General features: G+C 47.7%; 1 protein-coding gene across 1 annotated transcript in view; it reads left to right on the forward strand.

The window, feature by feature from the left end:
* LOC122379445 (uncharacterized peptidase C1-like protein F26E4.3) overlaps positions 1-14,969 on the forward strand; it is a 30,258-nt gene extending 15,289 nt beyond the window's left edge. The window contains exons 7-9 of the mRNA XM_043361677.1: positions 6,084-6,307; positions 10,015-10,169; positions 12,820-14,969. Of these exons, the coding sequence (XP_043217612.1) occupies positions 6,084-6,307; positions 10,015-10,169; positions 12,820-13,047 (607 nt within the window). The 3' untranslated portion in view covers positions 13,048-14,969. The remainder of the gene's footprint in view (positions 1-6,083; positions 6,308-10,014; positions 10,170-12,819) is intronic.
* Positions 14,970-17,593: the final 2,624 nt, after the last annotated feature.

Below are 17,593 nucleotides of genomic sequence, written 5' to 3' on the forward strand. Positions count from 1 at the left end.
GCAGAGCGTGTTAACTAGGTTTTCTTGTGTACCCTGCATCATGCATTTTTTGACCCGTCGCAGACGTGTCAATTTACAAATGTGTTAACCCAGTCGTGTTGTGTCCTAAAACACAATATAATTGTGTCTTCAACACATAAGGCTTGTGTGAATACATTTGCAGAATACAAGGTAAATGTGTTACTAAATTTAACACAAATCGCAAGTGAAAGAAGGAAACACATGGTGATTATGTAGTTTGTTGCCGGGGCGCAGTTGAAGGGACTTTAGCTTTGGCTGGACAAGCTGATTGCCAAAGCCGGGCCCCGAGTGGAATCGGGCGCATGGGTGCCGTCAGGGCTGAGCAGTGAGCACCCGGCCGGCCGACCCATACGGTCAGAGCGCGGTCAGGGCTGAGCACGCGGCCGACCGACCCATACGAGGCCGCCGACCCATACGCGAGCTGGAGTTGCGCCCGGTCGGCCACTTCAGAGCCGAAGGGTGAACGCGTCACGTGGACGGCTCAATCAGAACACCAAGAGACGATGCCCCAAATTGGAGGACTATTGCACAATACAGTTGTCCAGACAGCCGGGATGAAGTTTCGGCCAGCGATTTTTCAAATATATCCTATATAGACCGAGGAGTTTCTTCCTCCAAGCAGACGTTAATTAGCTATGCTTCAGTTTGCACTTGATGTAATCAGCGCATATTGCTTTAGACAATTTATCATGTATCGACCATAGAGATCTTATATACATAGAGATGACATGCACTTAAAATCGTGGCGATTCAGTGGGTCTTTTTAAGCAACTTATTTTCAGCCAGTAGCGTGCCAATATGGCTGAGGCGTTGTTAGTCTGAAGAAATTATTACGTAGCGAGCGAAGCAAGCGTAGTCTTTCGTAGATTAACGGAAATTTCTGAGTATGAGTGGCCGGCCGGCCGTGGTTACGCTTTTGCGAGGCTTATATCTCAGCAACCACTTGACCGATTTACACGCGGTAATTTTTGTAGGGTAGCTTCATTCCTTCTACCAAGTATTGGACTATTCTCGATGCATGTGGGTGACCGCTTATGCACGTGCCACGTGCAAAACGAAGAGGTGTCAGTTTTGCAATTGTTGCAATATCTTGGTAACTACTTGGCCGATTGCGCTGAAAGTTGGTATGTAGGTAGGCACCCACTAGGCAATGCATATCCATGTGCCACAGTTGGGGTGCTGCTGCACGTGCGCACGTGCAGGGGTCGATTCCAGATCTCGAGAACGGCTGAACCGATTGTGCTGAAATTTGGTACATGGTTAGGGACCAGTTAGTAGGGTGCCGTGCAAAAGTCAGTTGTGACCCATTTTGCACGTGTGCACGTGCAGGGTGCCGCTTCCAGATCTCGAGAACGGCTAGGCCGATTGCGCTCAAATTTGGCACATCGCTAGGGACCGGTTAGTAGGGTGCAGTGCACAAGTTAGTTGGAGGTGACCCTTGCAAATTTGCTTGTCCAAGGCCCACCCTCTCGCTCGCTCCGTTGGTCGCCCCAGAAGGCGGTTTACTGGTTAAAAATATTGCTGTTCTTTCCTGGCTGATTTCATTCCTGAGGTAAGCAATGAAATTTGTAGCATGATTTCATTTTGTGTTTTTATTGAATTCCTTAAAAGCTCGCCTAAAACATTCTCTCTCATTCAGGCTCTCATCAACCCGGCAGGCGGTGGACCACCCGGCCACCTTCCGCGCGGTGGGGGGGGGGGGGGGCATTTTTTTGCCCCCTCCCGTATCTCCGAAACTACTGGACGGATCCGTAACATTCAAAGGATGTTCGATAGCCCGATGTTCGATACATAGTAACTACATATTGACTCGTAGTTGTCACCTGACAAGCAATGCACCAGACAACGGCTTGTTTAAAAAGGGACGCCATTTAATTGCGTCCCAGAAAAGCTATTTCTGACACCTAAAAGCTGACTCGCCCCAAAATTGGTCCTCAGCACCTATTTGTGGATACCAGCACCAATCATGGAAAATGACCTTAATTAGCTGTTTCTGGCACCTATTCATCGGTACGCCTTACTCTTTTTTCTGAATCTGGCACCTAAATGCTGAGCGTAGCACCAATCTAGAAGAAAAATGAACTACTGGCTGGTAGAATCATGTTGTTCTGGTATAATGACCCCTGGAGTCTAGCCTAAAGGTTGCCAGTGCAGCTACACTCTAAGACAGCCCCGTAGTGATCTCAGCATTGTATATGACGTTTAAGTAAGCAAATAATATTGATTTGTTTGAAAAAAAACAATGTCATTTAAATATTTAAAAGTATTTATTTGTAATGCTTAAAGGGAAACATTTTTGTGAGTAATTGTCTCGATTTTGACCATTAAAACGGGTATTGTATTTTTTGACGTCATCTAATAGCTCCAAAAAAGAAATGTAATGTTTTCATTCCGTTCAAGGCCGCTGAAGAAACGCGGGATCTTGCGTGGGACATTGTCTGTTGTTTGCCGCGCAGAGTTGTGCCGTGGTTGTGCCTTTTTCATCCGTTTCTTACTTATGTGTGCATGAAGCTTTGATTTTGTTTTTGGTTATTGTGTGGCCGGTCAGTCAAACGCCCCTGTAGAAACCGGATGCTGCGTTTGATCGAGATGGAGTCAGACGATGATTGCAGAAAGCTAAGAATATTGAAAAGAGGGCCGGTTGCGTGGCATGTCTGTTCAGAGTTGACATTTTGCTTTACTCCAGTTTATGACCTGAGAGCCTGGCTGGAAGTGACGGACCCAAACTTTTCACGTTAAAATGGCTGAGGGTGCAATAATCTCTACATAGCGGGCTGGTATAGGAGCCTCTTGCTATGCTGCACCATAGCTGGCTAGTGATTCTCTTTTGGCTAGAAATGGCATTAATCATTATCTCCACTGGCGAAAATGGCACTTGACATCACCGAATGCAACGTTCATGTTTGTTAGGATACATAAAATCAGGAAGATTGCGCGAATTAAATAGGCAAACGTGGAATAAAATAGGTGCTGGATGTTTTGGTTTTGGTGCTGAATCAGCAAACAGCAAATACGGAGTTCAACTAGACGATCTGGCAACTTTAGGCTGTGTGGAAGCAATTAGGTGCCAGATTCAGATATTAGGGTCGAATAAGCATTTTTGGGCTGAGCAGCAATTAGGTGCCAGAAACAGCTTTTTAGGGACCAGAAACAAATATTCCCCTTTAAAAAGTATCAGTTGGTAAACATACCAAGAGATGTTTGGTTACATTACACAAGACTTGTCAATTTGGTTTACAGTGTACATATGTTGCATGTTCCCATTCAATGATACATTAACCCTCGCCGGACCTATTGGCTTTCTATGTACATACGCGCCGGCCGGGGGGGGGGGGGGTACGATTTCCCTCGCCGTTTCGCCCCTGATGAAGCTAGAGCGTCGCGGAAAAAACAAGCGTGTGCGCCGTTACAAGACGCAGGGACTGGTACCCGATTTTAAGGTCTCATGAGGTCAGGTCAAGTGACCAAGGGCCAGGGTTCAGTTTTTCATAACTTCGCAAAAAAAAAACGGTCGGAGAGCCGCGATTTTGGCATCATCGTGTTCGCCTCGCTCAGGCGCGTCGAATGGTATACTTTTTGTTCGGGTGAGGTCAACTTGAGGTGTTGACCTCGGGTCAAGGGCAGGTCAGCTCCCCCAGATCACGAAGCTGGTTGAAAGAGGTCATGTTACATATTACTCGAATCGGCAGGTCTTCCTGAGTTTATTGGTGGCTTTCCCGACTCGCTAACTCAATTTGATGGGGAGTTATTGATGAAAAACTAATGACCCAAGTATATAACCGCAATGAAAACCGTAAGCCTCATGCTAATAATTATATTCAAAATAGGGCCAAGAAAATAAGACATGTTGGCCAAACTGACAAACTGACTTTTGTCAAACCGTCTTACGGTTTTCATTGCAGTTATATATGTAATCATGAGCCTCAAAACCGCACTTTCTGTAATCAATGACCCCAGTTACCATAAATGACGCCACGCAATGTCAACAATGCAAAAGTGAAGCATCGGACCTTACAAGGCGTGCAAGAAATCACGATTCCATGTGCTGGAGACAGTTTGAGATAGTTCTCGGCGCTAACATAGCAGTTTTCATTTTTCCCCATTGACTTATACCTAATGGTGAGGTCACGTGGCCGACCTGACCTCATGTGATTTTTAGGGAAAATCCGAGATATATGTACAAGTTGTGATACCTCTGGATGATACTACATCCTGTAAGTTTCATCTCCCTGTGAAAGTTCCTCTGGCACTGACGGCGTTGCGAAGTTGCGACATCTGAGGACTGTGCAGAGGTTCACTTATGACGTCACAGGTCAGTGACTTGACCTGACCTGAAAATGCGGTTGGTGTCACAAGATGCGGCTTGGATCAAAGGTCAGGTATGCCAAGTTTCAGCTCTCTATCGCCTGCGTGTTCGGAGCTATCGTGAAAAACCCTATAGGGAGGCGGCACCCGCCCTCCCCCCCCCCCGGTCGGACGGCGAGGGTTAATGATACATGCAGTAGGTACCTGATAAGAGCATAAGGTTAAAACATGCCTTAAATTCATTTCAATAATAACGCTCGAAAGTGTCACAGCTAGACAAAAAAGAAAAACTACTTAAAAATAAGCGGATGTGAACACAATCTCCTTGACCGAATCCTTACAAAATGCAAGTCACGGGCCATGGCACCCCAGAAAACCTTGCTTAAAAAGACCCACTGAATCGCCACGAAATCAAGTGCTTTAACATAGGCGTGTCATCTCTATGTATATAAGATCTCTATGGTATCGACTCCCTCGGCTGTATTGTGCATTTTGACCTTTCTCAAAACACTTTGGCAAATTTTTACAAAAACGCAGCATAAAAGTCGGTGCTCGAAAAACGCCCTCTGTTATCCCCATCTGAAGTTAAGGTTCAGAGGTCGCTCACTGGTGGATGGCACGGTATATTTGTGTAAGGGTACACGTCTACCATATCCGACAACACATGATTTCGATACACTGATGCATTACATTCGTCCAGCGTGCTTGGCACGAGAAAAGTGTGTCATTATTCTGTTTTCTGTGTTATCAAACGTGTCGAAGGTCCCGCCAAGCGTGAAAATACACAGCCTTATTGTGTTTTGGGTGCGATTAACACATGACTGATGTGTTACCAGTACAGAACATGCCCTCACTGTGTCGATTTGTTTTCAGTGTAAGTAACATCCATCAGAAAGTGTGATCAAATAACGGCTGGTGACCTTCCATGACCTAGCATGACCTTTTGAGTGACCACGCACCGATGACATGACCACTGACGGCTAGCCAGAAGCTGCACCCTGCCCGTTGCATATGGAACAGGTGGTGATGTCATGATTCTGAAATTATATTGCAGTTTTGGCGCACTTGTCAGAGCAGAAGACATTCCCACTTTTCCTCCATGACTATAGACGTATGATGGTGAAGCCATGAAGCTGACCAGACGTAAGATCGAAAATTTGAAAGTACGAAACGTAAGAATAGTTGGCACTGCTACTCATACCTAAGCAATTCGCAGCTTGTAGGAAACCAGCTTTGAGTTGGCAAGACTGCAAATTTTGATTTAGAGGCAAGGATGCTTGAAAAGGTGATCGATCTTAGGTGTCCTAGGATAAGTTTGGAAACGGGATGCACCATTCGATGTGTTTTGGGCTTTGCGGGCTTTGCCAAGTTTCGCGGCGTTACGTGCCTCGTTTTTTTTTTTTTGCATACACGATCAGTAGGTATCTACTTTTGGGATTTTCGGTCATGGCAAGCCCCCGTCCCCGTCCCCCCCTATCGAAAACCCGTGGCGCCGCCCCTGCTTGTAGGTCTATCTGGTTTTGATGTAGACTCGGTAGGTACCAAACCAATTATTGCGCAAAAGCATCATGTAGCTCAGCTCTGGCAGTGCATCGCTGCAAAACATACCAGTAAATTACATGCAGAGTTTTACAAACATTTCTGGGACCGATCATACAACTAATTTCCAAATACGCTATACATCAGCCCTGGACCACCACTCGTTTATTTATACGCGCAGTATATTTTCCCAATAACCGTTCGCCGTTCGGTTGCAGAGTGGCCGAGGCCGAGTGCTACCCGTATGAGTCCGGGAGCACCCAGACCAAAGGCACGTGCCGCACTCCGCGCCGTTCGAGGAGCCCGCACGAGCTCACGTGCACGAACGGCACGAGGGTGTCGCTGGGCCGGCGGGACATGATCGGGATGCAGCCACCCTACCGAATCGCCAGCGAGGAGCAGGACATCATGCACGAGCTGTACCACAGCGGACCCGTCCAAGGTGAGTGCAGATTGGCAGTCCAGGGGACAGAGCTTTTGTTATGTGTTTATTTATTATTGTATTGCTGCATTTGCAACTATCCGCGATGTTTGGTTTTGTATAAAAAAATATGTTTGACCTCTATCTTATCATTTCCCCTTCTTTTACTTATTTAGTGCCCATTGTTACACACTTTTCAGGCATGAAATGACCTTTTTCCAAAGTCGCATTTCTTTCATCAAGTGGTGGTTTTAAGTTATTTATCAAGATCCCAGTTGCTTGATTGAAGAACAATTTACCCACAGCAAAGATGACAGCAAAGATGAAGGGACGACTTGGTTTCACTTCTTAAAGAACGTCTGAGCTTCACAGAGCCATGAAATTTTTCTTCTCAGAAGATGACATACGGAAATGCAATGGAGAATAGATAGCTCCAGCTTGCCTAGATTTCAATAATTGTGTTTCTCCGAGGATCACAATCAAAACTCTTCTTTGGTAATTCCAGCTTTCAATACCGGCCAGCCTTCCGCTGAATTCCTCCATTCCGTTGTGCATACCTCACCCGCCAACCTCCTCACAGGCCGTGTTTGTTCAGCTGGTGCCGGCGCCTCTGCCGCCGTCCTCCCACACACTATCTACCAGCAGACAGACCACAATGCACTGACCGACTCGTGCACACTGCACAGCCGTCCTTACCGCGTGCACCGTGCACAACCGACCCCTCGATGCAGAGCGATTGAACGCTCAGAGCCCGTCGCAAAGTCCTGCCACCACCAGAAACGTGAGCTGGGCACGGAATGAGAGCAGCCAAGCCACTCCGGTGGCTGCGAAGAGTCAGGAGTTGTCTGAGGGTGCATTAGGCGGGGCAGGGCTTTGGAGGTCATGCACTGCTGATGGTGCGGTTCGGCTGGTGCGGTCCTTCTGATTGTGACACCTGACAATTGTTTGGCTATGTAATGGCCATGGGTGATATTACTGGCTGCGAAGAATGCCCGATTCAAATTACAAAACATCCAATTCAGACTCATTTTACATTTACTTTAAAAGTCAACCACTAAATCATATCGTCATTTGGGATAACTTATCCCAAGCTATGTTCGTGACACCTAACAAACTTTTTGTTTCAGCCCACGAAATCTTTTGTGGCTTGATATATTTGTATGTCAAACCACGGCACCGATCCCCTCATAAATTGTATGCTATCGAATTAGAACTTTCGCAACAGCGGGCAACATCCTTTTTTAGAACGGCTCCCCTGTGATCCACATAGCTTACCTACACTGCATGCTACGCGAACCTTAGTGTAGCCTTTCATCCGGGTGACTCGTATTTCTGAAACGGATGTGAGCACCCCGAGCGGATGTGATTGCCCCCCCCCCCGCCCTCTCAACACAGTCACTCGAGTACGAGCCTGCCAAAATACCGGGTGATTTCGGTCCAGTGATCTCATCAGGTGGCCCCACGAGCGAGAAAGAGTCATGGCGCCGTCAAAAGTCGACAGATGTGTTCTCGGATAAACATCGCTTATTCACGAAGATTTATGACAAAAACAATGCGGCTGTTTTGATCAACAAAAAACGGTTCTTTTCACTAAAGATATTGCTAGTTTCTTTAGAAATAATGGGCAACAGTGACGTCATATAGTGTTTCTTTAGACAAAAATAATGCCTAGCCTAAAGATAAATTGTGTCCTGGAAACCTTATCACATAAAACTATTTTCATCTTAACGTGCTTCCAATAAATGACCATGATTCTCCGATAATACGCCCGCGGCTGTTTTGGGCTGTGGATGGCCGTGATGACAGCCCACCGAGACGCGGTGACGGCATGACGATAAAATCCAGACAGAAAGGGCCAGGCTGGCACGCTGCCAGCCGACCGTCTGGCTACACCCGCCCAGCTGTTGTGAGCTCCCTGGTCACATAGCCCCGGGCGGTCTATGCCAGGTCACGAGACAAGCAATGAAGAACCCGAACGAGTATGGGTGTCATCGTATTTTGGGGAGCAGCGAAGTCAATATCACTGTAGTCGTGTTGATATGAAGTTGTTTTTGTTTCTATTTAAATTTGAACATAATTAGCCATTTTCACGACGGGCTATCCGATGAATGCACCTGATTTGACCAAATCTGCACCTAATTTCTTCTACAGCAAATATCCTCATTTTATGAATTTATTTCAGTGTTTTAATCGATGATGCTCTCTGATAATATGACAAAGCAAGTATATGAGCAATTAGTGAAACCCCAGCTGATAGCTGCTAAGAGACACACTGAAGCTGAGTTGACCAAATCTGCACCTAATCTGTACCAGAAGTGCACCAAATGTGTACCAGCTGGCTGTCGTGAAAACGGCGATTATCAACTCAAAGCTGCGGTTTTAACTGCTTTTGAAGAAAAAAAAACATATGTTATCTGTAATTTGACTATACCAAAGTGGCGCAGCTAGATTGTTGTTCCATTTAACGCTACTTAGACGGCGAGACTGCCAAGAACATCAACTTAATCCGTCAAATGAAGATGAATCTCAGACGAACCGACCAAAGCAAGTAGCTGGAGTGCCGACTAACAAGCCAGCTCTGTAATGAAGACATTCACCGTTAGACGACACTGACCACACGACTACCTTCTAATTAACGATAACCATCGCTTCATGTTGAGCTTGAGACGACACTTATACGATAAACATCAGAGCTCGCTAAATGGAGCTCATCTGCACCGGATGTCAGTCATATTAGCGTGGGCGGCGGCGGACTGAGTGTGCTGAGAGCGGGGGCGGGTCGGGGGCGGGGGCGGGGGCGGGTGATATCACCTACCTTGCTCGGGAGGACCCCTGCACCGCCCAAAGTGTGGCAATTTCTCTGAGGAATGCTAGCGGGAGAGCTGGCCAGCCGTCTCCTGTGATGTTGGGAGATGCTCTCACCCGGGCATGTTGGAGTAGTGAGTCAAAGGACGCCCCAGCAGCACATGTCTATTCCCTGTGGCCTCTGTTGTCATCGTGTCACTGAGGTCGGTAGGCCGCTGCCACCGGAGGCGACTGAGAGAAGGGGGCGGGGGCGGCGAACAACACCCTGCAAGACACCCTCCAGACGAAGGCAGACCGTAACCACCGTGGGCGGAGGGGCTGCCTCTCGTTGACCGTTAGCACTTTGGCGGCCTTGCTGCGGTGGGGCAGGGTCATATAGCTAAGCATGTCCGGTCCAGCAGCCGCCGGAAGGTGTCCAATGCAAAGACTACCGACCAAGAAACTATAACATAGCCACAGGCGCGGTCTGAGGGTGAATGTATAACTGCAGTTGGCTGGGGTAGGGTCAGGAACACGGGACGTGTCAAGTGGTACATTCTTGGGGCTGACGTCGACACGGGTGGCCGTTTGCGGTGGGTGTGTGCTCGATCGGGTGACCCAAGCCTAAACATGAGGCCATTTCTGCGGCCAGAAAAGCCAGCAGGACAGCTTCCGTCTGGAAATCGTCGTGGTGTCATTACGTCATCGAAAGGTCCACTTCTGAAGTCAGATTGTGCCGTTTTTCAGCCAGTCAAAGGGTAAAAGGAACAAACATGGGCATACTCGTATCGTGATTCGGGGCTTGAAAAAATCACACTGTCGATAATAATGAAGCACTTCATCCGAAAAAAAAACAATGCCACCTGCTTCTGTTATTATATTACTCATCGGGGATAAATGTTTTCGGACATCTTATCCTTAATTTCTTTCTTTTTCTTTTGCAGCGATCATGCAGGTGCACGAGGACTTTTTCGCGTACCGCACGGGCGTGTACCGCGTGACCGGCCTGCGCTCCTCGTCTCGTACCGCGTACCACTCGGTACGCATCCTCGGCTGGGGAGAGGAGACGGGCGACCGTGGCCAGCAGGTCAAGTACTGGGTAAGTACCGAGTACAGCTCTGACATGTTAGGTACTGGGTAAGTACCGAGTACAGCTCTGACAGGTGAAGTACTGGGTAAGTAATAGTGGTGGCACTGACAAGTTATGTAGGTAATCGACGAGAAATGGGAACAGTACGAACTGGTGACTGGTGAGGCATCTTTACTGTTTTAGAGCACTTGCTTGTAACGGAGCCTTAATTAACTCGTAAAGACCCTACACTGGATGCAGCTGCCCTGCACTAGATGCAAGCTGAAAATAATGAAAATTGTTTTCTCCTTCCGCAAGTGCCGATAAAACCCAGAAGCGCACCAATGCACTACCTTGCAATCAATGCGCGTCAGGTTGATTTTTACAAGTCATTTTAGCGCATTATTGCAATGTAAAGAGCAACTTACAGAGACGCTGTTGATGTCCGCAGGTCATCACTACTACTGATACAGTGCGCAGCGCTCTACCAGCGATGCTTTGAATTGCTTCATTACGTTAATTCTGTCAACTCAATTGCCGCTCATTTATCAGTGGGTTTTATTGACAGCTCACAGCTGATGGTTTTATTGGATAGCCTTGGAACGTCTTTCAAATGAGATTTGCGCAGTAGCAACAAACAAGTATTTGCGATAGGACACTGCGTAAACAGACGCCGCCTCCAAAACAAGCGAAGATGTTTTCTTGACAGATCATATTTTATTTATCAGCAGTCATTCTGAAATTACACGCATTCTTCAAAAGCAGAGCTGATACCACTGCCAGGCCATTTTCACTTCCAGTTTCCAAGCGCTCTAAAATCACATCTCCAAGAGGAAGGCGGAGACATAAACCTTAATCTCCCCTCCCACGGCGCCTTGCACCCCTCCCCAGTCCCCACTCATGGTGCAGACTGCGAACCAACGTGGCAACAGCGTCGTCCAGCGACATCCCCATGGTGCGCCACTTGCTCCCATCCGTCTCAGATGATTGATCTCAACTCTGCAGACGCTATCATCGCTCATCACTCACTCCGCACTGTGACACAAATGCCAAGCCTCGTCGGGAAGGCATCGGCACTGAAACGGCTCTGGGACACTCGGTTTGACCTTGCTCCAATCTACACAGCCGAGCACCGCAGAGGGCATCCTGAGGGCTGGTCGATGCTCGGTTTTCTTACAGCACTCAGCTTCCTTCAGAGTTTTGTGGTCAAGTAGCTCGTGGGCGCGTGATTTTAGAAATGTGTCAGCATAAGCACCTCGCGAGTAAACATCACGGGATGATATTTCACCAGTTTGATGGCCACATCAAGCTGAATCAAGACCTGCGCGAGCTGGGACTCTCAGGTGAAGAGCAGAACTCTGTCGGAGAGCTTTCGGCCCTGTGGATGAGTTGGGCGTGGGTGTGTTTTCGTTTGGATCTCAGCGCCTCCCTTCGCGTGTTCTCTGTTGTCCCCGGGTCGCCGGGTGAGTCGTATGATGTCACCAGCCGTGTGGGTGGGACCAGAGATAGATGGACATCTCGAGATTGCTTGCTCCCACACGCTGGATACCGATGAGGTGCACGCAACTTCTTGTCAACCACAATCTGTGATGTGGCGAGACTGGGATGTGGATGAGGGACGTCGGACTTCAGGCGTGCCATGTCAGAGACACGAACACAAAGTGATAAGCGATCATTATGTGAGAGAGGCCGTGGACGGATCTCGAAAAGAATATTTGGACGGTGTGTGGATCCGAATATATACTCCACAACCAAAGTCTCAAGTATAAAGAAAAGAGAAACACCTCGATTTTTGTTTTAAGTGCGCGCTTTTGTGCTGTTAATGTAAATCCTCTTATAGAAATTGCCTTCTTGTATGTGGTAAGACTACAAAATTGCGTCAATAGGCATGGAACGCGATGGAAGGATGCTCCTAATGCACCAAACACCCATTTGACTCACCAATCGAAACACCATACCTCATTTGACTCACCACAAGAAACACCATACCTCGTTTTAGTTTCATCCGACAAAAGCAAGCCATCCATTTTTATTTTCTGTTTTATAAAAGAATAACTGTCTAGTGGTGGTAAATGTGGCTTCGCCCATATCTACTAACCACAAATTTAGTCCAAATTAGCGAGCTCGCAGTGGAGTTGGCACCTCTTTATGGCACCTCGTGAGTCAGTAGTCGACTTGGCAAAGAGAACGCATTCTTTTGGTTCCTTTGATCTCATAGTTCAGCCCATTTGATGTAATTAATTGTTCCCTAGTAAACTTATCACCTTGAAACGCAGACAAGTGTTAACCCGCGTTCCGATGGGATAGTCCGTGCGGGGTAACGCGCATGAATGTCATACGTTCAAGCTATCTACAACTATTACTGGTTATTTTGTTGTGGGCAGCATAAAGCTGCCCGCAACTAAAGGTACACAACTCAGATTGCTAACTTCTCTCTCTCTCTCTCTCTCTCTCTCTCTCTCTCTCTCTCTCTCTCTCTCTCTCTCTCTCTCTCTCTCTCTCTCTCTCTCTCTCTCTCTCTCTCTCTCTCTCTCTCTCTCTCTCTCTCTCTCTCTCTCTCTCTCCCTCTCTCTTTCTCTCCCTCTCTCTCCCTTCCTCTCTATTTCTCTCTCTCTATCCCTCTCATTTCTCATCTCCTTTCCCCCATCTTTCCTCTTTCTAATTCTTCTTTGTTCCGCAGATCGTGGCCAACTCCTGGGGACGCCAGTGGGGCGAGGACGGCCTCTTCCGTATTGTCCGTGGCAAGAACGAGGCTGACATCGAAAGCTTCGTGGTCGGCTCGTGGGCCAAGCCGCGCCGCGGCGGACGCCGCCGTTCCCGCGGCTACGCCAGCTACCGGCGTAGTCGCCGCCACCACTCGCGTAGTGAGCGGGCACGCGCCAAGCGTCATCACACTGTCAAGGAGTAGGAAGAGGAAGGCGAGAGAGCTACCTCCAACAGGGGCCGTGAAGAAGAGAGTCGATCTGGCCCAGACACTTCTGTGACGCTGCGTGAAACGAGGTAGAACGAAGAAGCGAACAACTTTCCGGAAGTTAACAAGCCGGAAGTACACCGGAAGTGAACAACAAATTGACCGGAATTAGTCCGGAAGGAGGCCGGTAGCTGGTCAAAATTGAGCAGGAGTGGAGGAAAAATCTAGAATGAGAGATAATAATTTACTAAAACTGTTTCCCTCTGTTAGGTGCTAAAAAGCGGACGGTTATGCTGCATGAAATGTGATGGACGTTGTGCTGAGTGTAAGGCGGCTATTGCTTGACAGATGCTAGCTGATGCAAAAGCTGCTGAGAGGGTCACACAAGTATGACTATTGACTACTGGCATCAGGTGTGAATCCTTCCGTCAGATTGAATTAATCCACTCTACTTTTTCTCTTGCCAGCAGCATGTGTGAAGTGCATAACACCGCGTCCCATTTTTTTTTTTCAGCGAAAGTTGAAGAAAATGGGACGGAATCGTGAAACACTTCAGCTAGCTTACATGATTGATTGTTATCGGTAAATAACTCATCGGTTCACTCAAGGCGCATTATGGTCAATTGTGCGACAGTTAAAAATGACTCTTGAATTATTTTTACATCTCATGCCTCTATTGGATTTGTTATGAAAACGTAAATTTGTGTCTAATTTTCTGCTGATTTTTATTTCAAACTTGCCAGTACAGCAGACTGTCGCGCCATTGTCGCTTGAACAGGCCAGTGTGAATAGGCCCTTTGGGAAGTGTGATGGAACTGAAAGTGAAAGTGACTACGCGCATACCCGTCTGTTGAATGTCTTGAGATGCTTGGGCTGTATTTTTCTGTTGTTCCTGTTGTAGTCGAGTGTTTTTAATACGACCGCTTTATAACACCAAGTACTCAGCATAGTGGAGCTCTTGCTTTTTTAGAAATAGGCACGAGCTGAAAGGAGCTTTACGAAGTTAACACCTAGACCCCGGGCTTTAAAGCGGATGTCGCGAGAGATAGATCATTTATGTCTCTCACTTTAGAGAGCTGAGCGGATTTAGCATTCAAACTGACAGTTCTGTCAAAGTTAACGCCGTCTGTCAGTTTCAACGACGCATTGAGATAAACAGAGCTATGATTTTTCTAAAGTTATAGAAGTTTGTGAGTGGAATTTGTGAAAGCTAGGCAATAAAGGACAATAAGGAAGGGAGAGAGAGAGAGAGAGAGAGAGAGAGAGAGAGAGAGAGAGAGAGAGAGAGAGAGAGAGAGAGAGAGAGAGAGAGAGAGAGAGAGAGAGAGAGAGAGAGAGAGAGAGAGAGAGAGAGAGAGAGCGTGCTCCAGGTGCTTTGATACGTTTTCTATGTTACACCACTCGTCTTTAGCCCCCTCCCCTGTTGTTTTTTTCGTGTGCCTGCCTATTGTTATCCCTCACCTGAGTCTGGTAACCCTCTGCTGCTATACCTGCCGCTGTGCGGATTTCTCGAATGCCGACTCCGCCAGCTCTCCGTGAATAACGTGCCAAAATACACGGGACGCTCGAAGCCGGGCGGTGGCCCTCCTGACGCGGCCAGACGCCCAGTTGGCCCGACCCGGCCGGCATATGAAGGATGCGACCCGTGTCCCATTCTGCCCGTCGCGCTATGACAGGGACAGCGCCGCGGCTCTCGCCCGCGTCAAGGTCCGCCCTGTCATGAGCCAGATAGCGGCCGCGCCACGGTCGTCTCCGCTGCGCCGCGGTTGTCTCGCCGCTCAGCTGACGCGCTGTGTTTGCCCGCGGCGCGCTGCACTGCCAGGCGAGTTGTAACACTGCCATTACTGTTTAACCGTGTGCTTGGCCGGCCTGCGTGCTGATACAGGGACGACATGGCGGACAATAAAGCTCTTCTGTTGTGCCGACGTGCGTTGGATGTTTGTTTGGGCGAACAAGGTCTCTGGGGACGTGTAAGGGCACACTGGCCAGTGGGTATCATCTAGCCGGGTAGCTGACACTGGACAGTGGATAGCCCCAGCTGACGCTATGTGTCACCTTGGTAGGATGTCCGAGACCGAAACATTCAAAATTAGAGGTTCACGATGTGTCTTGAAAGGTCAGACTAATAACTATACGTGATTAAACATGGGCTACGATTGATATGACATTTGTGACGCTTTATTTTGCAATATCTACAATAAAATATGTTTTAGAGAGATTTGTCGATAGACATTCTCCTCAAGTGTTGTCCATAGATGAGGCATTGAGACATAGATACATTTTGCCTGAAGTTAATAGTAACGCCTTTATATGTAGAGGCGAATATAAACGGCGAGGCGAAAGTCGAATATTAGTAGACGGACAGGCAACTGGGCCGGACTCGGTGGGTTACAATCAGCTGGTGTCCTGAGCTAGACGGAAATACCGGGCTGACCATCTATGACGTCATTGGACCAACTGATCACGGCCGCCTGCCAAGCCATGAGCCGTGACAGCAGCCGGCGACCTACAGCGCGGTCACATACCTGTCCTCGACCCCGAGACTTGACTGACGTACTGCGAGACACACCGGGTTTATGGGCTGCTGCATGCTATTGTAGACATGCCAGGCCGGCAGACCTGCCTGGCCTGTCAATGCCTGCTGGTGGCACCAGACAGAACTGAAAATGAAATTATAAATCCGGGAAATGCAACAAAATGAGTGTAATTAACTTGCGTTGAGACCGTAGGTATCTTCGGTATTACGTAGTCATACGCAACTATAAATTTGTGTTTGATAAGTTCAACTGTAATTTCTTTATTGCACTGTAGACAGACTTCTCTAATATATGTAGAGAAGTCTGTGCACTGTATGTTTACTAGTACAAGTGAAAACTACCTACCCGTGAATAGAATGCGAAAACTTTGCTCGAGTTCCCGTTCTCCAAGTTCCTTCTTGGCGAAAAAACTACAGCTTCGCATAGCCCTTATTCATACTAAACAATGCCTTAACACGACCGCAGCTGGCTGCCCGCGCTAAAAATGTCTCCAAATCTAATCACCCTTCATTCGGGACAATCTTGACAAACAGCTATCAGTCAATGCACTTCATTTGACTCCGACCTACCACAACCATTGCATAAAACCGATCTGTTATTGCACCAGGCATCATTGTCCAGCCGTGAACCTACGACCTTGCAACTGCCGGCTGTTTTCGCGTCCTCAGGTCACGTGCGCGCGTGGCCGGCCCCCTGCTGATATCACGTGACAGTCGGCTGTGCAGGTGGACAGGAGTCACAACTCGTGCAGCGGAATAAAAACAACCGCAGGTGGTGCTAGTCTCAGGCGCATCAGGCATGGGATACAATGCAGCTGTCCCCTAACCCTATCTGTTGTAGATGAATCAGGCTCTGTGAATGCAAGCATCTTCTACTATAAGACGATTCCGTCAAGACAGCCCATATTCAGCAAAGCCCCCGGAGTCCCAGACATAGCCCGGATTTAGCCGCGAGAGTCGGAACACCTGAGACCGACTTGAAACTGGCATTCAAAGTTGGAGGGGAGGAAGTCATGTATTTGTGCCGAGTACACAATTCTCGCCATAACTGAGGAAAAAGTGGAAAATATGTCAGTAATTGTGTCAGTAATTACCAGCTCGTGGTGAAAACTAATACTATAGGTAGTAGCAAGGCCATATATAGGGGTAATAGGTATGTGCTACGGGTTTTTCGCGATTGCTGGGAATACAATTGCATCAACGATAAAGAGTGAAGGAGTGACATAACTGGCCTAATTCAGATTAAATCCTGCGGTACCGGTGGCGTTTCCAGGCCAGGTCAGGTCAGATTACATTCGATGTCAATAAGCTCGTTTGGGGTCATTTATACGTTTTCGTCAAAAATTTCCGATCAAATGATCTAGCGGGTTGTATCAATAGAGCTAACCCACTACTGGACACAAAAAGACCCGGAGAATCAGGCGGTATGCAAAATAACCTCTTTCTAGCAGAATCGTGACCTGATTGGCCTTTTACCTGACCTTGACCTGAGGTGAACACCCTAAGGTGACCTTTCCCAAACAAAAAGTCATTCGATGTATGCTTGATCACAAGCACGATGATGCCAAAATCACATTATATAAGTGGCGAAGTAATTTACGACAAAATGGGCCCTTGGGGCACAGCTGACCGCAAAGTTCACCGGTTGACCTGAGACTTTAAAATCGGGTACCAGTCGCTGCTTTTAGTGATTGCTCAGTCGCTTGTTTCCCCCCTGAAGCCTTACACGTAGCTCAAAAAGGGGCGAAACAACGAGAGATCCCACCAGCCTTACTCCCCGCGGCCCCGTCGCTTGAAGAAAACAGATAGATAGGTCCGTCGAGGATAAAATTCAACAACAAATGACAACAATGCTCTCAGATCAGGGCTCATAGATATATTTCAATTGAAAGTAAAAATGACCACAAAGAATGAAAATGATCAAAATGATCTGACGGAAGCCATAAAATGTTAACCCTCGCCCTGGCAGGGCATTTTTCATAACACGACCTGGCAGCTCGCGATTGG

This window comes from Amphibalanus amphitrite, unplaced genomic scaffold (genome assembly GCF_019059575.1).
Source record: "Amphibalanus amphitrite isolate SeventyFive unplaced genomic scaffold, NRLGWU_Aamphi_draft 000078F_arrow, whole genome shotgun sequence".
NCBI classification, from domain to species: Eukaryota; Metazoa; Arthropoda; class Thecostraca; order Balanomorpha; family Balanidae; genus Amphibalanus; species Amphibalanus amphitrite.